The 26,643-nt window shown below is 33.2% G+C and overlaps 1 protein-coding gene across 1 annotated transcript in view; it reads left to right on the forward strand.

Moving 5' to 3' along the window:
• The first annotated feature begins 3,293 nt into the window (after nucleotides 1-3,293).
• The window catches only part of LOC114332285 (brahma-associated protein of 60 kDa), a 41,829-nt gene continuing 18,479 nt past the window's right edge, over nucleotides 3,294-26,643 (forward strand). Inside the window, exons 1-6 of the mRNA XM_028282062.2 lie at nucleotides 3,294-3,580; nucleotides 3,652-3,818; nucleotides 10,783-11,064; nucleotides 20,304-20,502; nucleotides 20,560-20,726; nucleotides 21,187-21,394. Coding sequence (XP_028137863.1) covers nucleotides 3,461-3,580; nucleotides 3,652-3,818; nucleotides 10,783-11,064; nucleotides 20,304-20,502; nucleotides 20,560-20,726; nucleotides 21,187-21,394 — 1,143 coding nt within the window. The 5' untranslated portion in view covers nucleotides 3,294-3,460. The remainder of the gene's footprint in view (nucleotides 3,581-3,651; nucleotides 3,819-10,782; nucleotides 11,065-20,303; nucleotides 20,503-20,559; nucleotides 20,727-21,186; nucleotides 21,395-26,643) is intronic.

Genomic DNA, 26,643 nt, shown 5'->3' on the forward strand with positions numbered 1-26,643 from the left:
TACCTAGACACAGCGTTTTATTTATTTAAATTGAACGCTGTGTCTAGGTACACGCTAACGTGTACGCAAATAAAAAAGTTAGGTACACGCGAATTAAACTTCATCAAGCCAGTGACGTCATTATTTAGCGTGCACGGTGACTTTATATTTTGGTACACGCTATTTTGATATTTTTAGTGTTTGTTGTTTGTTTGATAGAAAATATTTTTATTAAGGAAAGGGGAAGGGAAGCAAAACTATTCAGATGTTTCAAACTTAATTGTAATAAAACAATATGCATATAAAAGTATATATTCAGGTTAGCAAAATAAATATTAGTTAACATGATATATACTATATACAAAATATACTGCTAAAATAATTTTTATACGTAAGTTAATTATACCAGTTTATATTGGTGTTTATTTTTATTTATACAGGGAGTTGAACTTGTTACGATTTTCATAGAAAATTGGTTATAACTTTGTAAATATCCTGTATAACATAATAAACCTTTATATTTTTGTGATAAGGAAGTTAAGAAGATTTCGAACATAAAATAAAATATAGGGTGTTCCTTTTAAAAAACATAAGTTTGGTCCGCCAGTATATTATCGAACGCCCTGTAACATTCTAACTAATTTTAGTAATTTTGTAATATGAAGCTCAAAGTTTGCTAAAATTTTTGGTACTAACTTTTATTGCTATCTATTACTATAGCGGCTCTACTGAGCTTTATCACACTAATCAATCGCCCCGTATATTTTATCTTATTACTTCTGCTACCGTTAATCACGAATTTTTGTCTCTTATCTTTTTCATACTGTTTTAGAATGTTGTTAAACTCATTAAAAGAACTAAATAATTGTCCACACTCCATATCGTTAATTTAAAAAAAAACCCTAAACAAGTAAAAAATAAGGAAACTCTTTACAAATCAATATTATCTAAAGTGTAAACATAACGCGATTAGACAAATTCTAACCACACTCTGACACTCGCGATACTTACAGATACTTAATACCACAGCATTGGCTCCGTGCGTCTCCCCTCTACTTACAGTCACGTGACACGCTGTCAGATTTTGTAAGGACGTTTTAACATTGAGTCTTATGGGATTATTTTGTTAAACTTGAATATTTTATTTTGTAGTGATAATAACCGAAAAAAATTGTTAGAATTCATTAGTTATTAATTTATACTGTAATTTATAGTGCAACAAAAATATTTTCTTTTGCGTTAATAAAGATTTATTGACATAAACTGCGATAGTGAGGTTATGTATACAAAATCGAACTGATAATTAATATTGGAAAGTGAAGAATTTATATCAGATTAAGTGCGTTTTTATTTTCTGTTTGTATTAATACATAATATCACTAGCGTGACACGGCATTTTTTTTAAATGTCTCATTTAAACATACACAAAGCGTCCTTATAAAATTTCAAAAATCCGCCACCATGAGCAGGTCGGTCGATTTTGCTTTGACACTTTGTTAACGCTCGGGGCGAATACGCGCGGCTCAAATTAGCGTGTACAAAAAAACCCAGTCATAGTACACGCTAAATAATGACGTCACTGACTTGATGACGTTTAAGCGTGTATCTAACTTTTTTATTTGCGTACACGTTAGCGTGTACCTAGACACAGCGACGCTAAATAGTGACGTCACTGACTTAATGACGTTTCGCGTGTACCAAACTTTTTTACTTGCGTACACGTTAGCGTGTACCTAGACACAGCGAAAAACGCTTACATACAAATAGAAACCCGCTTATTGGAATAGCCGTCGTGCCAAGAAAAAGTATTCCTATAACAGGAATATTCTAATAACCGATCATATAAGCCTAGTAAAAACGTTTTGGGACCTCAAATTTCTATCCCTTAAACCGGGATATTCCTTTAACCGGTATTCTAATAAGCGGGTTCGACTGTATAAACAGGTCCATTTCGAGATTAAGTTTATATAGGTAACACAAATTACACGCCGCTAAGTAATGGGTCAGGATCTAGAATCGAGTAATCTTGTGTATCTAAAATCTTATGGCTGTATGACACTATGCATTTTCTTGTATCATTTCTAATATCGTTTCTGATATCGTTTCTTGTATACATTTTCTTGTATCATTTCTTGTACATACATTTGTGCCCTGTATGACACTATGCAAGTTCTTGTATCGAAAACTGTATGAAATTCGGCACGTGATTGGTCGAAATTTTGTTTGTCACCCTGTCACGTTACATTGGTATGGTATACTACATTCGCTCTCGCGAGATTTTTTTTGACACATTCGGAATAGGAAACCTACAACACAAAAATTCCTACCTCACACTATTAACCGCTAAAATCAACTCAAATCAACTTAATCTTTCATTAAAAAAAGAAGAATTATTAGAAATAGTGGGAGTGTCTACTAATCTTATAAAACTTTGTGAAGTTTGTTTCTATAAAATATTTTTATTTTGTACAATAAATAATTTTCTCATTTGTTATCAATACATTATAATGGTTTAAATAAATAATTATTGATTGGCGTAAGGTTTATGTTATTTTTATGTCTGTTTACTATTAATAATATTGGATATGAGCAGGTGCGTTGGTTTTGTAGTAATTTCCAGTCACTTCTGACAACTGAACTTTTCAAAAAACAAATTACTAACGTCAGGTCAAAAAAAAATCTCGCGAGAGCGAATGTAGTATAGTACTGCGTCTACAGCTGATTTTAAGGATTTTATAAAATTTATAAACTTTTAAAAACAAATATTTTAATGTTATAATAACTAGAATTTCTACGTTGACTGTTGATTATTTGTGTTTTTTATTTTGTTTTGATATTTGTGCTAAAATATTTGCATTATAATTATCTTCAGTTTGATCCAAATTGGAACTATTGTATTTTTCTCTATTAAAAAATTATGCAATATGAAACCCAAAGTTATTCTAAATAAATGGTTATTAGTAGAACAGTAGTCCATACCAAACGGTATATTAAGTATCAATAAAATATTTATAAATAATACCTACAAAACACAAATAAATTCATCAAGACATAAATCATATGATCTCATTTTCAGCCGCCATTATGACATTTAGAAGTTTTACCAGCAGGCTTTACGTTTTTGCTCTCTGCGCAGAAATTGGCGCAGTTATTGTACAAGAATCTGTGCCTGACACAAATTCTTGTATCGTTTCTTGTATCTGTGTATGACACTATACATTTTTTTGACATATCAGAAACGATATTAGAAATGATACAAGAAAATGCATAGTGTCATACAGCCTTTAAAAAAGAGATCTAAATAGTGACACTGACATTTGTAGTTTAGCTGTCAGATTCACAGCACTCGTCATTGGTCATGTCATATGTCATAAGTCATAATTAATAATTGCAGTTTGTAAATTTGTAAGTTTGGTATATTTTTAGTAGATTTGTTTATCGGTTGTATCTTATAATATCGTTTAAAAACTTTATTTAAAAAATGGCTCAGCGGTTTCCCGGCCCTGTGCCAAATCAAAGTCCAGGAGGACCGCCTCCTCAGAGATATCAACAACAGCCCCCTAATCAAGGAATTCGGCAGTATGCACAACAAAATTTCCCTGTGAGTATCAACACTATTGTCCATAAAATTAATTCTTAGTTGTAACTTTAATGTCTCCAATTACATTTTAGCAAAGACCTGGATACAATCCTCCACCACCAAATATACCATCTAGTGGCGGTACGATGATTCAAAGACCTGCTGGTGCTCCCTATTCACCAATGAGAGGTGGAATTATTCCGCCACAGCAAGGAAATAAAAGGCCTGCAGACAATAGGACTCAAATGCAACAGAAAAGGTAAGGTTTATTTTCACCTGATATGTTCTGCACTACATAGTATGTAGACATTGAACAACAAATTTATAAACATTAACACCTTGGCTGCGTTTAGTGATATTTATAAACTTATGTTGAGTGCATTACGAGCCATAATCAGTTGAGTCCATGAGTCTTTACCCGTGCGTTAATAATACCTGGAGAGATAAAACTCATATTTGATCACTCAAATTTTAACCCGTACTAGAAGCAGTAGCTAGTTACTGTCACTTGACTTATCATCGACTTATTTCATATGCTTTAAATGATGACACACGGGTAAAGACTCGCGGACTCAACTGTGTGTTTCGTATACCCCATTTGCCACCCTGCATTACCAGAAAGTTGTTACAGCCAAGGTGTTAAGAGTAAGGATTCGCCCAGTCACCCTAACACTTTTTTACCTAACCTAACACCTATCCTCCAACCAGTTTTAGGTCAGAGCAATGGATATCACCCTATTACTGTATCTTTGTAATTTTCGACTAAATTACCAATAGGAAAAGCAATAAAACACCAAAATCAGCATTACCTCCGAAAGAAAAAATGACAAGACGGATCTTAATAATTCTTTGACGCATAGCTACGAGATAATATTGAAAAACTGCATTTGTGCATACAAAAAATGCATTCTTAAAGTGCATAAAAGTTCAGAACTTGTCAATTATCAGCCAAAAAAATTCTGTTACTCGGTGGTTTTTGGGGTCGCTGAAAATGCATATGACATTAAAAGTGATATTCGGAGTACCTGGTGCCCAGGGTACCTACTGTTTACCTCGTCTTCAGGAGTTTTCGGCAAATTCATTAAAAAATTAGTCAAAAGTCATTACTCAGGGGTTTTTGGAGTTGCTGAAAATGAATATGATATTGGAAGTGATCTACGGAGTACCTGGTGCCCAGGGCACCTACTGTTTACCTCATCTTCTGGAGTTTTCGGCAAATTCATTAAAAAATTAGTCAAAAATCATTACTTGGGGGGTTTTTTAGCTTGCTGAAAATGAAGATGACATTGAAAATTATCTCCAGAGTACCTGGTGCCTAGGATACCTACTTTTTACGTCAACTTCTGGAACTACCAGATACTGTGCCTTGGAGTTAAAATGGCCAATGTCAATTTTTTGTGTTTTGTTTTGTCAATATTAAATTTTAAATAAAGCTGCACAAAAAAGTAAAATATTGACATTGGCTCTTTTAGCACCAAGCCACATCTATATTTTAAGGGGGAGATCTCATTTTTACTTTCTCTGTTTTCTCCTTCTTTGCATAATCAGTGGCACCATCGATTTTATAAAGATCCATCAATGCTACCGACAGAATTTAAAGCGCCAAATTAAAAAAAAATGTGTTGTTTTCTAAAGATATCAAATGAAACTCAAAAAAGAAACTAAGAAGATCGTTTTCGATATTAAATACGTTCTCAGCGAGCACAAAAACCCCCCAAGTATCAAGTTCTCACTAATTATTTATCAAAATTATCGAAAACTCCAGGAGTTGAGGTAAACAGTAGGTACCAGGTACTCCAGAGATCACTTCCCATGTCATATTCGTCATCATGCAGTAGCGGATCCAAGGAGGGTGTCACGGGGGGTCATGACACCCCCCTGACCAAAACAAATGCCAAAAGAAAAGCTGAGAGCCGTCAAACAAAAGAAAAATTTAGGCCCATCCAGAAAATAATTGAAAACCCACTTATCCTAGGGGTTGCAAGACTAAGTGACGTAGCATCAGAAAAAAGTAATTAAATCACCCTCACCACCAAAAACTCCCAAGTGATGATTTTTGATCAATTTTTTAATGAATTTGCCGGAAACTCCAGAAGACGATGTAAACAGTAGGTACCCTGAGCACCAGGTACTCCGGAGATCACTTCCCATGTTATATTCATTTTCAGCAAGCCCAAAAACTCCCAAGTAACAAAATTGAACTCATTTCCGCCGATAATTGACGAGTTCTGATTTTTTTTATTGTCTGAGATGCACTTTAAGAATGCATTTTTGGTATGCACAAATGCAGTTTTTCAATATTACCTCATGGCTATGGGTCATTAAGTTTCCTGGCACATTCACGAATCAAATTCAAAAAGAATTACAGTCGAACCTGCTTATTGGAATAGCCTTCGTGCCATGCAAAAGTATTCCTATATCCGGGATATTCTAATAACCGATTGTTGAGGGCTAGTAGAAACGTTTTGGGACCTCAAATGTCTATTCCTTAAACCGGGATAATCCTATAACAGATATTCTAATAAGTGGGTTTGACTGTATTAAGATCCGTGTTCTTGTTTTTTTACCTACGCCATAAGTTTATCCACAACATTTTACAAAAATTAGTACCTTGGTCTTGGAACTTTATTAGGGGAGTTATTGTTAAAAGTTAACATTCAAAATCTTGTAAAATGTTCATAATTTATTAAAAATCTTTTTTACCCTTTCAGTGCGTCATTAAATAGTAGGGAGTTGCACTGTGCGGCCCTGCTCTGCTTAATTAAAAGTTCATGGGACGAGAGCGCACCAGTGCCTTTCGCATTTGCCGCTGATTCAAGTTTCTTGAATAGTGTATGTATTGTTTATATGATCTGTAAGTTTCATCGGTTCAAGGTCCTTATTTTTGAAAGGGCTGTAGTTAAAAGGGGTTGAACGAGTCACTGATCACGAATGTATGCAAATTTAGAAACACCAAATCTTAATTAATTTTTGTCTAACAGAAAAACAAAAAAATACATGATATTCAGAAAAGCAGTGCTGACTTTTTTTGTTTTTCGAGATTTTTGGCATCTTTAACAATTTTTAAGTTATTTTGAAAAAAAGCATATTTTTCAAAATTAAAATTTTTAAAAATTTTACTTTAAAACCAAATTTTTTCAAAAATACGCACTTTGAATCCATGGAACTTACGGATCATATAAACACAACATAAGTAAAATAATTTGTGGAGCGGTAACGATTAATTTCATTTAAGTTGCTAATTAGGGGGTGGTCTTCCCGATTTTTTTTTGCCAAAACAAAAGAGACCAACTTTATTTTGAGCGTAACTTTCTTAAATTTAATGCTAGAAACTTTTTATAAAAACATAAATAAAACTTTTTTTAAACACTTCAAAAAAGTTTTAATGGGTTTTCCCCAAAGAGTGCTTAATTTTTTGGATATTTCACGTCGGAATATTCTATTTGAAATTTGGTGAATATGACTCTATTTTTCATTGGCTATAACTCTGGTTCTAAGAGGTCCAAAGACCTAACGCGTACACCATTTTTTTTACTTTTTTACAGGCTATAGTTTTGCTAAGAACGTTTTTTTCGACAAAATACTTACTTTCTGAGTTATTTGCGAAAATCCGTCTAAAAATGTGGTTATTTTGTTGAAAAATGAACATATTCACTCGCAAATAACTCGAAAAGTGTTGACTTGGCGAAAAAGCTCTGTAGAACAAAAGTTACTTAAAATTGGTAAGTTTATCCATTTCCGGACTTATTTTTGACATATATTTTTTCATCCCCACCAGGGGGTGAAAATCACCCCCAGAGCAAAAGCACACATCGGCACAATATCACTTTTTTCTTTGTCATGTAAGTTATGCGTATGCCAAATTTCATGTCAATCCAAGCGGTTCTTTAAAATTTAGAGCAAAAACCGTGAAAGAATGTACCAAATATGAATTAAACTGCTCGTCAAAAGTTAGGGATATAGAAAATTCTGCTGATTTTCATAGTTGATTTTTTCGCGAACAGACGGATTCCACTATTTTTTTTATTTTAGCCTTTTCTTTAGTATTTGCACAGTTGTGCAAAGGTTTACACAAACTTATTTTTTGTACTTATACCGGGTGGAAGAAAAAAATATGTTTTTCTTGTGTAAAGTTTGAGACACTCTGTAGGGAGAACGCGGTACAAATATGAGTATACATCAGAATAATATTGTAGTCTTATGTTTTGTGAACATGTTGTTGTTTGAATGTCCCTGATATCTTTAGAAACAAAAAAATAGACGGTTTTGTAATTTAACATGTGTTTTAACCGAAAAAAAAGTTTAAGACACCTTCTAGGGAGAAAAAGGCACAAAGGTGAGTATACCCCGATATTATGTTGTAGTCTCATATTTTTTGAATATTTTATTTTTTTAATTTCTCTGATATCTTTAATAACAAAGAAACTAGACGGTATTACTCTTTAATATGTTTTTCTATGTTTCACATGTGTGATGTGCGCATGTCGCCAGTTAAAACACATATTAAAGAGTAATATCGTCTAGTTTCTTTGTTATTAAAGATATCAGAGAAATTAAAAAAATTAAATATTCACAAAATATGAGACTACAACAAAATATCGAGGTATACTCACCTTTGTGCCTTTTTCTCCCTACAAGGTGTCTCAAACTTTTGTTTCGGTTAAAACACATGCTAAATTACAAAACCGTCTATTTTTTTTATTTCTAAAGATATCAGGGACATTCAAAAAACAAAATGTTCACAAAACAAGACTACAATACGATTTCGATATATACTCCCATTTGTACCTCGTCCTCTCTACAGAGCGTCTCAAACTTAAAATAAGAAAAACATTTCTTTTCTTCCACCCGGTATAAGTACAAAAAAAAAGTTTGGGTAAACCTTTGCATAACTGTGTAAATACTAAAGAAAAGTCTAAAATAATAAAACAAAAATTAGCGGAATCCGTTAATATGTTCACGAAAAAATCTGCTATAAAAATTCAGCAGAATTTTGTATATCCCTAACTTTTGACGAGCAGTTTATTTATATTGGTGGTGTAGTCCAAGTAATGAAGCTTAAAATAGGACAAAACATCGCATTTTTTACAGAATGGATCGATTTGCTTGAAAATTTAAGAATAAGTAGTGGATAGTCCAAGGATCAAAATCTATATGAGGCCGACATGCGCTTTTACCATGGGGGTGGTTGCCACCCCATCTCGGGAGTGGAAATTTTTTATTATATTTTGACCGCAAAAGTTGGTAAAAGCATTAATTCTAAGCAAAAAACGTTCTATACATTTTTTCGATAAAATTAATAGATTTCGATTTATTCACTATCGAAAATGTTAGTTTTACATAAAAAAAATCAATGTTTTTAATCAGTTTTCTGCTAATAACTCAAAAAGATTTCGTTTTATCAAAACAACTTTGCTTAACAGAAATGTACCTTTTGATAAAATAAACAAAACCGTATTTTCTAATTTTCTTTATGATCAACAGTAATCGAGCTATACTTTATTATGTGAGCTCTTCTTCGTCAAATGGTAAATATTGTAGTTTCAAAGTCAAAAGACGGAAAAACTCTGCATTTTTCGAAGATAACTTCTTCAAACTAATTTAAAGTATTTAAAAATATATATCTATCTCCAGAAATAAAAAAAATCTCTAGCTCAAAGTAAGTGACTTATAATAAAAAGAATGTCAGTCCCTATTTTTTTTTCAGCGAAAAAGTGATCGGAAACCACCTCCTAATCACCACCCTAAGTAAAATTAGTCATTGACCTTATTTGGTCTTCTTTATTTATGTATTATGAAGAGGTTCTAGAAGTTTGACCGGCTTAGAATGATTAATTAAAAAAAAATGGAGTTAACGCGAATAACGAATTTTTGGAGTTTGATAAAAAATGCCCTTTTCTTCAGAATAGAAATATTAGCATCAGAGATATGAAAAAATATTTCAATATGAAATTGTAACTTATTTAATTTCCAAGAACTTGATTTGCAAAAATTTTTTCTACGGCAAAAATTGAGTGAGCTATTGACAATTAAAACTTGTAATAACATGCAAAAACCACCTTTACCAACCCTTTCAAAGTCACCTCTTTTTGCGACTGAGGAACCTACAAAATTCTTTTTTACCAAACTTTCTAAGATAAAAAATGAAAAAGTTGTTAAAAAATCAATATATTTTTTTGAAAAAAAAAGGAGAAATCCAATTGGAAGCATAATAATGTAAGTTACCGGTGTTTTTAGTAATTGGCCTTATTCATTCTTCTTTATTTATGTATTATTAATAGATTCTAGAAGTTTTACTGGCTTAGAATGCTTGGTTTTTAAAAAAACTTAAGTTAAAAGCGAATAACGAATTTTTGTAGTTTGGTAATAAATACCATTTTCTTCAGAATAGAAACATTAGCATCAGAGATACGAAAAAATGTTTAAATATGAAATTGTAGGTTATTTAATTCCCAAGAAATTGGTTTGAAAAATTTTTTTCTATTACCAAAAATTGAGTGAATCGTAAATGAGTATATATCCAAAAACATTGATTTTTTCGATATAAAACTAACACTTTCGATAGCGAATAAATCAAAAACTATTAATTTTATCAAAAAAAATGTATAGAACATTTTTTGCTTAGAATGAATGTTTTTATCAACTTTTGCGATCAAAATATAATAAAAATTTCTACCCCCGAGATGAGGTGGCAACCACTCCCATGGTAAAAGCGCCTTTCGGCATGATACAGATTTTGATCCCTTGGACTATCCACTACTTATCCTCAAATTTTCAAGTAAATTGATCCATTCTGTAAAAATTGCGAGGTGAAAAGCTTCGGTTCCTGGACTAGTGACATGGTAATTCCCTCTTGAATATATCATATAAATAAATTGCAGGAATCTCCCCTAATACACAATTACTGTTTATTTACACTTAATAACCAAAACATTCATAGAATTCATAGGTCAAGTGAAACTAAACATGTAATGATTGAATTGATGATTGATTTACCTGATGATAACAAATGGTACACAATAACAAACATGTGGGAACTTATCACTGAACAGATTCTTTGCTCTTATTGGTTAATGATCACGTGTGAACAGCACTCGTCACTACTTAGTTCCTAATTTTTTTTAACTTATCTTTAACTTTTACTTGTGTTGTGTGATACCCACATCCTCTCATTCCAAGAGTCTTCATTATGACATTTGTAAATGTATATCTCTTATTTTCAGTAATGAATACAGCCATAGTACAAGTAAGAAGAAGAAAAAGCTGGCGGATAAAATCCTGCCACAGAAAGTCAGAGATTTGGTTCCAGAAAGTCAAGCTTACATGGATCTATTAGCATTTGAAAGAAAGCTAGACTCTACTATTATGAGAAAAAGATTGGACATCCAAGAAGCTCTTAAGCGTCCGATGAAGCAAAAAAGGAAGTTGAGAATATTTATTTCCAATACCTTCTATCCTGCCAAGGAACCTCAGCCTGAAGGACCCGATGGACCATGTCAGGAAGGGTAAGTAAAAATGTTTTAAGGAAATACCGTTTTTTCCTGATTAATTCTGATTGCACAATTCTTAAAGATCATGGAACTTTAGCATATTATTCAGAAAAGTGAGAGATAATAAATATATCAAACATTAGAGGGGGCAGTATGGTTTCAAATCAACATTTCAAGCACATTTTTGTGAATTTGTCTTGAAACTATCGTAGAATTATTTTATTTTTAAATTAAGGGGGGGTATAGTTTGAAATATTTAATTTTTTTATTATTTCAAATAAAAGTGCATACTTTCAAGAATACTCTCTGAAAAATTTCAAAATAATCGGAGTAAAATTACCAGAGATACAGCGTGTTGAATATCTCTACCTTCGACTCGCTTTGCCGCGACTTCGCGCCAGCATCAGGGCCGTAACTACCATTGGGGCAACCGGGGCAGTGCCCCAGGGCCCCCAGCCACGGGGGCCCCGCATGGACCCCTTTTTCTTTGGCCGTGCATAAATTTTAACCAGGAATATAAAATATGTATTTCTAAAACCGATCCCAACGAAATATTTTCAACTGACACAATTTTAAAAAGATCTTACAGGGTCACCCTAGACCTCAACATAAAGTTTTAATTTTTCGCTGGAAAAATTAGTATTTTTGACTAAAATACAATTGGAACAGAACAGGGGCCCCTGAGGTCTGGGCGAAGCCTGACCTAAGCCTGAGACCTTAACATAAAAATTTAAATTATTACTTGGGAAATTAGTTATTTCCGCGTAATAAAACCTAAAATGCCATTGAAAGAGGGGGCCCGGGCTAAGCTACAAGTCCAGGAAGGGATGTCTCAGGGGAGTATTTAATCGCCCATACCATATAACATTTTTGTTTCAGATTTGCCAACAGATGTAAGAACATTGTAGCCGAACAATGTAATTAACATTATAGTATCTTTTTTTATGAAAACATAAAAGATGTTATATTGATGGTATGGTCCTTTTCATGGGCATTTTCAGTGCGTCACAAATGATAGAAGAAAAGGTAAGTCCGTGATAATATACATTTATAACATTTATTCTAACATGACATTTTAGTTAAATTTGACAGTTGTCACATTTTATTTGCAATTTGGCATAAAAACAAATCAATTGTGTTTATTGCATTCATAAAATGGTATTTTCTTTGATTTGTACAGATTATATTCTAGATATATTATATAATTCGTAAAATTTTTTTTATTATAGCGCCATCTATCGACAACTATAATAAATGTTATAAATGTCTGTAATCACAGACGTGCCTTTTTTCTGTCACATACAATTTTGCGTTAGAAAGAAATCGAAGAACTGTGACGCACTGAAAGATGCCTATGAGAAAAAGAATACTTGCAAAATTATTTAGCTTAAAATAAGGTGATTTCAAAATTTTTTGTGTTGGTCTAAAATAGCAATATGAGGGTACAAGACATTTCAGTCATGGAATTCATTAAAATGCGTTTTCAAGGGGTTAAATGTCAAACATTTTTCCGGAACCCCCCCTTTCGGTGGGGGGTAAACCCCCCAGACCCCCGGTAGAGGGCCCCAGATGACGTTTGCCCCGGGGCCCCCAACATTGTAATTACGGCTCTGGCCAGCACGCTTGGGCGTAGTGAGAAACGTTAAACTACTGTTTGCCTTCTCTTTTGTAGATTACTCCTCGATTCAAAAAACATATTCCAATGTGCATCACTTTACGATTTGGTAGACAAATAAGAAGATGAAGATGCAGTTGTCAAAACTTTAAACGCATTTTTCTCAAAACTACTTTTTCAAATGCGGTGGACATTGTAACTGAAAAACTACTCGGAAGATCTATCTAATATTTTGCACAGATTTTCTTGAGACATTTCATGAGGTAACAACGTCGAGATATTTTTCTGTTTTTGCTTATTTTTTGTTCAACAATAATAAATCTGTTGATTTTCACAAAATGTTTACCAAAAATTTAATTTTTTTGATTTCTGAGTGATACCAAAAATTAAAAATAAAAAAACTCGACGTTGTGACCTCGTGAAATTCATAAGCTAATTAAATCTTTTTGAATTTTTTGCTTCTTATGATCTAGTGACGAGTTGTGATGTCCACCGCAAAATCCATTTTTTTGTGAGCTGCATGTCAAAATTTGTCACAAATGGCTTACTTTTCAATATTTTGGATTGAATTTTTTTCTAAATATTCTTTGAATTGTACTAAAAATAAAATAATTGTACCATAGCTTCGAAAAAAATTCACAAAAATGTGCTTGATATGTTGATTTCAAACCATACCCCCCCCCCTTAAATAAACATATTCAGTACAATTCAAAGAATATTCAAAAAAATTCAAGGCAAAATATTCAAAAATATGCCAACGGTGCCAAATTTTTACAGACACCTCAAAAAATGGATTTTGTGGTGGACATCAGAACTCTTCATTGGATTATGTGAAACAAAGAATTCAAAGATATTTTATTAGCTGATGAGTTTTTCGAGGTAACGCTGTTCAGTTTTTTAGTTTTAACAATTTTTGAGTTTTTGGTAGCACCCAGAAGTCAGGATAATGAATTTAAAAAAAAAAAGTGAATATCAACATATTTATTATTGTTAAACAATAAGCATAAAGCAAAAATATCTGGACAACGTTATCTCACTAAATGTCTAAAGAAAATATATGCAAAATTTTAGATGGATCGCTCAAGTAATTTTTGAGTTACAATGTCCACCGCCTTTGAAAAAAGCAGTTTTGAGAAATAGTCCTGTCGCCAGGGGGGTACAACGGCCTCCTTAATTCAGATGAACTTACCCAATTTTTTTTTATGTATTTTGACCCGTAGAACACGAATTTTTTGGGTAACAGTTGATCCGGATGTCGATAAGATTGTTATAAACAAAGAACTTGAGGAATTACATAACAGCGATTTTTCGCAAAACAAAACATTTTTTTGTATTTTTTGTTTGATTCTAAGCAAAAAATACTCTTACAAGTTTTTTCGTAGGATGCATAGTTTTAGAGATAAACGCGGTTGAACTTTAAAAAAATCGAAAAATTGTAATTTATTGAACTCGAATGACTTGATTAAAAAATAAAATAACAATTCTGCTTACTAAATTGGAAAGTTCAAGTCAAATTCTATCTGTTTTGATTATTTGCAGTGCTAAAATTTAATTTTTTTATTGTTAAACAAAGCTATAAACACATGCATGTGTTTCCCGTGCCCAATGCATGCGTTTTATTGTACGTAATCTACGTAGAAATTGTCTGTATGCGCGCCTACTCGTTCGATTTTAAATGAGAAATGCATTGAAAACATCATTCAAGCACTATGTGTTTATAGCTTTGTTTAACAATAAAAAAATTAATTTTTAGCAATGAAAAGAATTACAACTGATATAATTTGGCTTGAACTTTCAAATGCGGTAAGTAGAATTGCTATTTTATTTTTTAATCAAAAGTTATTCGGGTTCAAAAATTGCAATTTTTCGATTTTTTGAAAGTTCAACCGCGTTTATGTCGAAAAATATGCATCCTACAAAAAACTTGTAAAAACATTTTTTGCTTAGAATGACCCAAAAAATACAAAAAAATGTTTTGTTTTGCGAAAAATCGCTGTTATGTGATTCCTCAAGTTCTTTGTTTAAAACAATCTTATCGACATCCGGATCAACTGTTACCCAAAAAATTCGTGTTCTGCGGGTCAAAATACATAAAAAAACTTGGGTAAGTCCATCTGAATAAAGGAGGCCGTTGTATCCCCACCCCCGGCGACAGGACGAAAAAACGCGTTTAAAGTTTTGACAACTTTATTTTCAATTTCATTTTTGTCTCTCAAATCGTAAAGTGATGCACGTTGGAATATGTTTTTGAATCCCGGAGTAATTTACAAAAGAGAAGGGGAACAGCTGTTTAATGTTTCTCGCTACGCTCAAGCGTGCTGGCGCGAAGCTGCTGCAAAGTGAGTCGAAGGTAGGGATATTCAACATGCTGTATTTTCGGTAATTTTGCTCCGATCAATCTGAAATTTTCGGAGAGTATTCTTGAAGTTTTGTACTTTCATTTATAATACTTAAAATAAATCGAAAATTTTCAAGCCATGAAATTAACGCACCACCTTAAAAATGGGTCATTATTGATGTCTCGAATTTCCTAGACCTGTTGTCCGATTTAAGTGATTTTTTAATATGTTATAGCCTAATTCTTTAACAATATCGCTATAATAATATTGTTACTAGGCAGGTAAATTGTCATTGTATGCCGGGTGTACCAATCAAACTGTGTTTTTTTCTTAAAGTTCACCGCACCCTGAGGAATATTCTAGCATTTATAAAATACTGAAATTAAAACCCAACTATAGCTCAGATTTTTTTAACATTCAATGGCTTTTTATTCAATCGCTTATGTTGAATAATAAAAAAGTTAGCTACTTTAACAACTAGCCACGTTTCTCATCAATACAGGGTGTACGGCATATTTTGAGAGGCAAATCTGCATGAAAATGAAATGACAGTTTACTTTATAAACCTATGTCCGCAAATGCGTCGTTTCCGAGATACAGGATGTTGACATTTTTCTTACAAACTGACGATTTATTTATTGCTCTAAAACCGGTTGAGATATGCAAATGAAATTTGGTGGGTTTTAAGAGGTAGTTATTGCGCATTTTTTGACATGCAATTAAAGGTTTTATATTCTCCATTGGCGCGCATACGGATCATATTACCCGTATGCACGCCAATAGTGAATATAAAATAATATTATATTATAAGAATTATTCATAATTGGATGTCAAAAAATGCGCAATAACTACCTCTTAAATCCAACCAAATTTCATTTGTATATATCAACCGGTTTTAGAGGTTAATAAATAAATCGTCAGTTTGTAAGAAAAATTTTAACATTCCGTATCTCGGTAACGAAGCATTTGCGGACATATGTTTATATAGCAAACTGTCATTATTTTCCATGCAGAATTTCCTCTTAAAGTGTCGCACTTATTTAGAAACACCCTGTATTGACGAAGAACGTGGCTAGTTGTTAAAGTATCTATTTTTTTTTATTATACAACATAAGCAAGTGAATCAAAAACCAGAATGTTAAGAAAACCTGAGGGAGGCTATAGTAGGGTTTTAATTTCAGTATTTTATAAATGATATAATATTCCACAGATACTAAGCAGATAACCATTTTGAAGAACTGCTTAGTGGCAACCATGAAGATGGCGAGATGGATGATGCCATGTTTCAAGAGAATGAAGATGATCGGCAGCCACTCCCCACCAAAGAAGAAATTAGAGAAGCCATCTTAACACTGAAAAATAATAAAGCCCCCGGTTTGGATAATCTCCCAGCCGAACTTTTCAAATACGGCGGCGACACCCTTTTGAAACACATGCATAAACTGATAACTGCAATCTGGCAACAGAAAGAAACACCCACAGACTGGAAGTTAGGTGTACTGTGAAAAAGGGAGACATGATAATGTGTGATAATTATAGAGGCATCACTCTACTCAATATGGCTTATAAAGTGTTGTCCAACGTATTGTACAAAAGACTCCTCCCCTACGCTGAACAAATAGTGGCAGGATATCAGTGCGGATTCCGTCCTAATAAATCAACAACAGACCAGATATTTACAATGAGACAGATCCTTGAAAAAACCCTAGAGTTCGGCGTCGACACCTACCATATATTCGTGGACTTCAAAGCCGCATACGACTCAGTTATTAGAGGTAAACTTCTATGCTATGGTAGAATTTCAAATACCGCTTCATCTTGTCCAATTGACTGAACTTACACTCACAGGAGCGGAGAGCATGGTAAAAATCCAAAACGATTTGTCAAGACCCTTCCATTGTAAAAATGGACTAAGACAGGGTGATGGACTATCGTGTCTCCTATTTAACCTGGCATTAGAAAAAATAATTCGAGAGTCCCAAATTAATACGAATGGTACTATCTTTAACAAATCAGTACAAATTGTCGGATACGCAGATGACGTAGACATCATAGGTAGATCTAAAGAATCTCTGATTGAAGCATTTCGGTCGTTAAGAGCATCTGCACAGAGAATGGGGCTAAATATAAATGTTTAAAAGACCAAATATATGTGTTGCACTAGGTCAAGCAACCCGACACTTACAAGAATAATAATTGACGACCTAGAACTGGAAGGTGTCGACACCTTCATATACTTAGGCTCATATACTTAGGTTTATTTTAATAAGTTACAGGGGTGAAAAAACTAAGAGAAAATTTAGTGTGATTTTTAATTTCAAATATCTCATTCAAAATAAACTTTTTATTTATTCTAAGGGACTTTCGGCCCTCGGTAATAATTTAGTCTTTCATTCTGCGTTTAAATTTTTCAAAAATATTTATTGGTTTTTTCAGGATTTGAAAAAAATGAACACAATGCCGTGGTAATATTTTCCAAATCTGTCTTTGTCTTACAACGCACTCAACCGAATATAATATTGTCAGCATATATTGTCAGTCAGACACTGACAATCAGTGACAACTTTAAATATTTGACATTGCATCGGGAATATTTTGAGAAATTGATTAAATATTATTGATATATAATAATAATAATAATAATATTTATTCATCCTTTAAGACATACAATGTATAGGACATGTCATTAGTTTTACAAACAAACAAACAATAAAATTAATACATTTATAAATTTTACAAACACTTTAAGGTAGATAGAATTGATAACATTTAGGTAATATTTCTGTCCGAAACAAACTCTTCCACAGTATAATAACATTTGGTAAGCAATAAGCTTTTAATGGATTTCTTAAATAAATATTTATTCATTGTTCTATATTTTTTTGGTAAAACGTTAAACAATCTAATGCTCATATACTTTACTGACATTTCAAATTTACTCGATCTATGACCAGGTACACTCAGCAAGTCGCCACCTCGCGTCGAATAATTGTGGAAACTAGAATTTCTGTCATACATATGAATATTATCAACAGCATATAGTAACATTCTGAAGATATAAATACATGGAAAACTTAAAATATTATTCTTAATAAATATGGGCTTACAGCTCTCAAGAGGTCTAATTCCAAACATTTTTCGTATTATACGTTTTTGTGTTATAAATATTCTGTCACTGTTGACTGCATTCCCCCATAAAACTATGTTGTAACAAAGTCTACTATAAACAAGGCTATAGTATACATTTAACAGCGCAGAGATGGGCATAATATTTTTAATACGAGATAATGCATAGTACGACTTATTAAGGGACTTACTGAGCATGTCTATGTGAACTGACCATTTTAATTTTGAGTCGAGATGGATACCTAAAAATTTTGTATGATTTGAGGAATCCAGTAGTACATTGTTAAAACTTAGATGTAGTACAGGATTTACAGAATTTAAGTTATTAAAATATATTACTTTTGTTTTGTCTACATTTAAAATTAGGTTATTAGATCGACACCAGTCATTAAATCGAGCTAAAAAACTATTGCAAGTAGATGCCAATTTCTCATAGGTCTGTGCTGAGAATATAGTGTATATAGTGTATTTGATAAATAATTGATTTAAGACGTGAACTTAATAAAAAGTTATTTATTGTGTATTATTTGTGGAAGATCCAAGCAGAGAATACATCAGATATATCCTGTGATCCAAGTATTTTGTTGTTAGAGATGTTCAAAATTGTAAGCGTTCCAAAATAACAACATATTATTAAAAAATCACTTTAACACTTTTCCTCTTTTCTCCATTGATTATTAGTTTTTGTTGTACAAATAAATTATTACAATCACTGAAAACATAGTTAGTGAAAAAATTATCACATTTATTAACTGAATTAATAATTTGCAATTATAAAAATAACAGTTATCCAAGAACATTCAAAAGTCATCTCTTTAAATTAATTATGACATTTTCAAGTAGAATGACATTCTAGTAATGTTTACATATCCACACCAGTGTGAATTTTACTACACGTAATTTGCCGTGTAAAGACAGAAAAAGTAGGGATACACATAAAATATTTGCGAATTATGTACCCATAGCCTTAAGGAAGCACGCCTTAGATGGATAGGTCATGTAATCAGGCGAGAGGAAGATGCCATAGTCAGAAAAGTTTTTGACCGAAGAGGGCCGATAGGACAACGAGCAAGAGGAAGACTGAGACTTAGGTACACTTCGCGTCATATAAAACTGGTACACTTTTTTTCCCAATGTAAACCTGTGTTCAGACTGACAATTATTGTTCGTGAATCACTTCGTTGTTGCCATCACAGATAACGGAATTGCACTAAATCTAAATACAAAAAAATAACGTTTAAAATGTATACATATTTCGAATTATAATACATATATTTAAATTACACATTTGTTCACTGTAAAAGTTATTCATTTTGTATTAATTTCAAATTAAATTTTTAATTTTTTCAGTGTGTTTTATTTATTCTACACAACTTAATGCAGTTTTGTCCTACAATTTACGAGAAACCTATCACACCTCTCGATTTGACATTAAACATAATAATTTAAAGTCATGTCAAGATTTATTATCTATCACTATTTTTGAATTGAAATATTTTCATAAATTATAAAACACGAATCAATGTATGGATACTTAATTGAGATGACGGAAAATTACAATTGTTTTAGTTTTTAGTATATTAAAAATGCGGTCTGTCACACAGCCCCGTTTTTACCTAGTTTGATATAATATTTTTGTTGAACTGGCAACGTTGCCCTAGAAATTGGAATGACACTTGTGACAAGATCAACTTACACAACTTGAAAAACACGATTTTCGGTTACAAGAGTTGTACCAGTTTTTTTTGACGCGAAGTGTACCAAGACAACATAGAAACTGATTTAAAATCTATTGGAATTAGAGCATGGAGAAGAGTTGCCAGAGACAGGGGCGAATGGAGGATTGTTCTGGAGAAGGTTTTGGCTCATAAAGAGCTGTAACGCCACTGATGATGATGATGATATTCCACAGGGTGCGGTGAACTTTGAGAAAAGAACACAGTTTGATTGGTACGCCCGGTATACAATGACAATGTACCTGTCTAACAACAATATTATTACAGCGACATTGTTAAAGAATATGGCTATAACATATTAAAAAATCACTTAAATCGGACAACAGGTTTAGGAAATTCGAGACATCAAAAAATGACCCATTTTTATGGTGGTGCGTTAATTTCTTGAAGTAGTGTATATTAAAGATTTATTTATCATAATTGTTTAAATGATTGCAGCACTGTTGCATCTTGGGAATTAAGAGTAGAAGGTCGTCTTTTAGAAGATCCAAAGAACGATCCAAATAAAGTTAAACGCAAGTTTTCTTCTTTCTTTAAATCTCTGGTTATCGAATTGGATAAGGAGCTGTATGGACCGGACAATCATTTAGTTGAATGGCACAGAACCCTAACCACCCAAGAAACAGATGGTTTTCAGGTTAGCTTTATATTTCTAGAATCATCTTAAAATAATTTATCGATTTTCTGATTGTAGGTAAAACGCCCTGGTGACAAGAATGTGAGATGTACTATTTTGTTGCTTCTTGATTATCAACCTCTGCAGTTTAAGCTTGATCCTAGACTAGCTAGACTTTTGGGAGTTCACACTCAAACTAGACCGGTCATTATTTCAGCTTTGTGGCAGTACATAAAAACTCATCGGTAAGTTATTATAAAATATAAACATTAATCATATCAGTAATTTTTTCACAATTATTCTGCTAAGAAACTGCTTTATCTTTGGAATTAAATAAAAATCACTTGATGCAAGATATGGATTATAAGGAGGATAGGTTATCAGCCGCATTCGCATACGTGATTAATGTAAAATCATACAAGAATAATCCATGTATTACAGCATACTGTACACTGCTTTAAATTCAATTTATTTAAACTCCAAGTTATTTACCAACTGCAGCTCTTGAACTGCGTAGAGAGGTGTGGAAGAGTTTGCTATGGAACTCTAAGGACCTCATTGCCTTCTTTATGTATGACTAGGAAAAAAGAAGTTGTGACTGGCTAATTGACACCTATGCCATACAACCAAAAAAACTTATTTACCATACTTGAATATAATTTTTTGAACTAAAATGTAATATCTGGACTAACAAGTAATTTTTAGCTTGCAAGATGCCCATGAACGCGAGTTTATCGTTTGTGACAAGTATTTGGAACAAATTTTCAACTGTACCCGTATGAAATTTGCCGAGATTCCTCAGCGTCTGAATCCACTATTGCATCCTCCAGATCCAATCGTCATCAATCACGTGATCTCCGTAGAAGGAGGGGCCGAGAGCAAACAAACTGCTTGTTATGATATTGATGTAGAGGTAAGATCGGGTTTACAATTTTATTATTTATGTATATCTGTACCTCAGAGCTAAACTGTATTAACTCACAAAATTGAAATTTTACAAGAGAGCAGTTTAAAAGAAATATGTATAAGGAGTAAATTTTAAATAAAATTTTTATTTCTTTTCCTTCAAATATGTGATAAACACTATTTGATAAGTATAAATGATACTATACAATATTACTGTATTTGTTATTTTTATACCTCTTTAATTAAAAAAAAAAGAATGTGTGTGTACTTTGTACGCACGTAAGAAATTATACTTCTATTATTATGATTTTAACGAAATTAATATACTTAACAGTTTATTTGTATTTTATTTAAATATTAAATTAACTTTCTTTACCTACCACTAAAAAATTTTTATTAAAACGATACCAAAAATATAAAATAAAGAATATGAATCGTCCGGGATTTGAACCCGGGACCTCTTGATCTCCGGTCACACGCTCTACCACTGAGCTATATCCCTTTTGCTTTGACAGGTTACAAGATTTCTCATACATACTGACAAATTTAATAGACCAAGTGTTATACAAAAATACTTTAAATATACTTACTATTATTATAAAATATCTTATTCCCGAGGAAGACAAATCCAAAGACACAAAAATTATAATAAATAATACATTTACCTTTTATATGATATAATATGACTTATTTGCGCTGACAGCGCTGATACATACATATCTTGAAAGATTAGCAACGAAATACATACTGTCTGTGTGCGCATGCGCCCGGCATTATAAAATTTCACTCTCGATCGTAAAGAAGTATAACTTCAAAAAACATGGAGTTAACACTGTTTGGCATGAAAACAATTACCATGTTCGGGAGATAATATAATGGTAAGTTGACACACGTGAATAAATCATCTGGAGATAATACGATACATGAAACAAAATTTTGTCAAAAACACTTCTTTTTTTAATTATGTAAATGAAATAAACAATTTGACAGACAGCCTGTAGAATCAACGGAGACAGTAGCAGCAATGGTCACCAAAATAACCAACGAGGAAGTGGCTCAAGCGCTTCAAAAAATAAAGAAAGGAAAAGCGGTAGGACCAGATGATATTCCTGGGGAAGTATGGAGAGCATTGGGAGAGACAGGAACAAGGTGGCTAGCAGGTCTATTTAATAGAATTATGGAAGTCGGACAAATGCCAGACGAATGGAGAAGCAGTATACTGGTACCTGTTTACAAAAACAAGGGAGATATACAACAATGTACAAACTACAGGACTATAAAACTGCTTAGCCACACCATGAAAATATGGGAAAGAGTAATTGACAGACGGATACGTGAAGGGACCGAAATATCCGAGAATCAATTTGGCTTTATGCAGGGTAGATCAACAACAGATGCAATTTTCATTATAAGGCAGTTGATGGAAAAATACAGGAGTAAAGAAACAAACGCTCATATGGTATTCATTGATCTTGAGAAAGCATATGATAGAGTTCCTCGAGAGATTCTGTGGTGGGCACTCAATAAGAAAGGAGTCCCTGGTGAATATGTAAAGATTGTGAGGGATATGTATGAGGGAGTAACGACTAGTGTTAGGACAGGTGTGGGAGAGACTGATAAATTTCATGTGAAAGTAGGATTGCACCAAGGCTCTGTGCTTAGTCCGTATTTATTCTCATTAATTTTGGACCAGATAACAGCGAAACTACAGGGTAACATTCCATGGTGCTTAATGTATGCTGATGATGTCGTGTTAGTAGGAAATAGTGAAAGAGACTTAGAACAAAAACTGGAACAGTGGAGACAAGCTCTGGAGGAAAAAGGTTTAAAACTTAGTAGGACAAAAACAGAGTATTTGGAATGTTCATTTTAAAGATGGAGCTACTACAAATAAAATGGTATCTTTGGATGGTGAAATGATTGTGAAAAGCAATAGTTTTAAGTACCTAGGATCGGTATTACAGAGTAATGGAGAAATAGATGGAGATGCATGCAGTAGAATTAGGGCTGGATGGATGAAGTGGAAAGAAGCGAGTGGTGTGTTGTGTGACAGAAAAATTCCAATGAAGCTGAAGGGAAAATTCTATAAAACAGCCATAAGACCGGCTATGATGTACGGGACTGAATGTTGGGCAGTGAAAAAGAAAGAGGAACAACGAATGCATGTGGCGGAAATGAGAATGCTTAGATGGATGAGTGGAGTGACAAAGAAGGATAAAATTAGAAATGAGTATATTAGGGGAAGTCTAGGTGTGGCACCAATTGATGCCAAAATGAGAGAGCATAGGTTAAGATGGTTCGGTCATGTTCAACGTCGAGACGTTAATCACCCAATACGAAGAATAGCTGAAGTGCAGATTCCTGGAAGGAGTAGGAGAGGAAGACCAAAGAAGACCTGGGGGGAGGCGATAAGGCAGGACATGTTGGTAAAGGGGATTAACATTGATATGACCCAAGACAGAATTGTGTGGAGAAATGCAATTAGGGAAGCCGACCCCGCATAGGGATAAGGCAAAGAGAATGATGATGTAAATGAAATAAACAATATCTACAAAACAAAATTAGTAAACAAAACTGACGAAAAACGAAACTTAAAGGATCATGAGTGTTGTTCACTTACGATTGTTTTGGAAAAATTTTATAAATCCTCATTTACTATCGGTGTGGGATAATTTTTTATAAAAATTATAAAATTCCTTTGGTGAATCACAGGCAGGGCCGCCTGTGATTCACGATATTCACTGAATTTCTGTTAATGTCAACATATTGGAATATTTCCGAAGTAAAATTAGTTTTGAAAAAAGTAATCCTAAATTATCGCTACACACTTCCAAATGGACAATATCTGACATACGAAAGTCTGTATTCTGCTGAGTTTTTTTTTCCTTATAATAAAGGGTGAACAGTTGGAAGAGTTGCTGTTGTAAAGAGCCCTAAAATCCTTGAAGTAATTTAGTTCTACTTCCATTTATTTTCCACAGAATACTAACTACCAGTAACACACCGCGGTTTTAGATCGTTCCATGGAGTTAATACTTCTTACATGTGCAACTGATATTAACTCCACTAATACTACTGATAATACTTTTATTTTGCCGGGTATTAAGTGTAAACGACTGTCTGGCTCGGAACTACAGAGGGACTTAATACACTTTAACGTTGCCTATCTTTGAAACCACATTAAATAGGATTTAATATTGTATCACATATGAAATATGTGAAGTCTGTTACGTAGAAAGTGAAATAATACAATTTTTCAAAAAAATGGAGTTAATACAGTTTAGCTCTGAGGTACAGATATATTTCTTTAAATTAACGATACCTATAGATTGTAAACATGTATCCTATATCAGTTTTCGTGAGGTACCAGTTTTTTGTTTTAAGAAGATTCTTCTTCATGTACCATATATCCTTTCAGAATGTTGGTTGCCATCTTAATTTCATCTTGACAGTCTAAGACTCGATACCATAAAGTAAGACCGGGAACACCGCCTGGCAGCGAAGTAGGCGGATCCTCAATGCCAATTTTAGGTCTCTGTTGCATTATACCTTGGATCCTCTATTCTGGATCTAACTTCACCTTGACTCTCTGCGTTACAATTTAACTGATATCCAACAATGTTAGTCTGTTGTTTATTTATTACGAGTATTTTGGCTTTCCGTATGTTCAGATCCAGACCTGCTTCCTTACAGCTCTCAACGACACTATGAAGTAATGCAAATCTTCTTGAGTAGAATCTAGGAATACTATGTCGTCCGCATATCGAAATTAATGATGACTTCACTGTTCACAATATTATTCCTTCTTGTTTTTCAGAAAGTGCATTTCTGAAAATTCTTTCGAAGTAACTATTGAAAAGCAGGGCGACAAAAGGCACCTTTGCCGTACTCTTCTTTTAATATTAAGAGCCTGTAATTCCAAACCGTCTACTAAAACTGATGTTGCTTGATTCCAATACAAATTTTGCAATTATGCGAACTTCTCTTCCATACAAGCCAATGTCTCTTCAAACTTTTCTTAGAACTTTGACAAGATACGCATATTTATATATTTGCATCATAGCAATTTTAATTTTGTTTGCGGCGTTTCTGAATAACTCTATCGATGTTAGTCCAAACCATTGGCGTAAGATTTCAAGCCATGGGTATCTTCTCCTTTGAGGTCCGTGATATCTGTCTATTTTACCCTGTAGTATCAGTTGCAGTATACGGTATTTTTCATGTCTAATAATACAGTGTGTCTGCGTAACTTGGAACCATATTATGGAAAACTTTTTTATTATCAACTTTACGAAAAAAGTTATTCTTTATAAAGTGCTCTGCCTAGACTAAAACCTAAGTTTCAATCATCAGATATAAAATTTTATCAACAGTATACGAAGTATATCACAAAAATTGTCAAAAAAAGACTGGAGGCTAAGTTAGACTTCTATCAGCCTAGAGAACAAGCTGGGTTTAGATCCGGATATAGCACTAACGACCACTTACTGGTAATAAAAAACTTGATAGAGAAGTCGGCGGAATACAACAAACCATTGGCACTGATATTCGTGGACTACGAGAAAGCGTTGGATACCATAAACCAGCAGAAAATGCTAAAAGCATTGACAGAATGCCGAATAGACCATCGCTACACTAACATGATAAAATATTTCTACCACAATGCAACGGCTAGCGTAAGACTCTCTGATCAACAAACTAATAAATTGTGTATGCAGCGAGGAGTACGGCAAGGAGACACCATCTCACCAAAGCTGTTCACAACCCTTTTAGAACACACTTTTAAAAAGGCAGATCTGAACGAATATGGTATCAATATAAATGGAGAGAAGCTCAGTCATTTGAGATTCGCAGATGACATCGTCCTTATAGCCGATCGTATGGATGATGGAATAATAATGTTGAACAAGTTATATCACGCTTCCTTAGAGGTCGGACTAAAGATTAACATTAACAAGACACAAATAATGACTAATCTGGTGCTAAATCGTAATATTGTTGTTGATGGAATGGATATTGAGCAGACTGCATCTTATAAGTACTTGGGACATGAAATTCGGTTGGGAAGAGATAACCAGACGTGTGAGCTTCCTTCCACGTCGCATAGGATTAGCCTGGGCAGCGTTTGGTAAACTGTGCTATGTATTTAAATCGGACTTACCCATATGCCTGAAAAGGAAAATCTTTGACAAGTGTGTATTGCCTATACTCACTTATGGAGCGGAAACATTAACACTCACAAAAAAGGTAGTGAAC

Source organism: Diabrotica virgifera, chromosome 1 (assembly GCF_917563875.1).
Source record: "Diabrotica virgifera virgifera chromosome 1, PGI_DIABVI_V3a".
NCBI classification, from domain to species: domain Eukaryota; kingdom Metazoa; phylum Arthropoda; class Insecta; order Coleoptera; family Chrysomelidae; genus Diabrotica; species Diabrotica virgifera.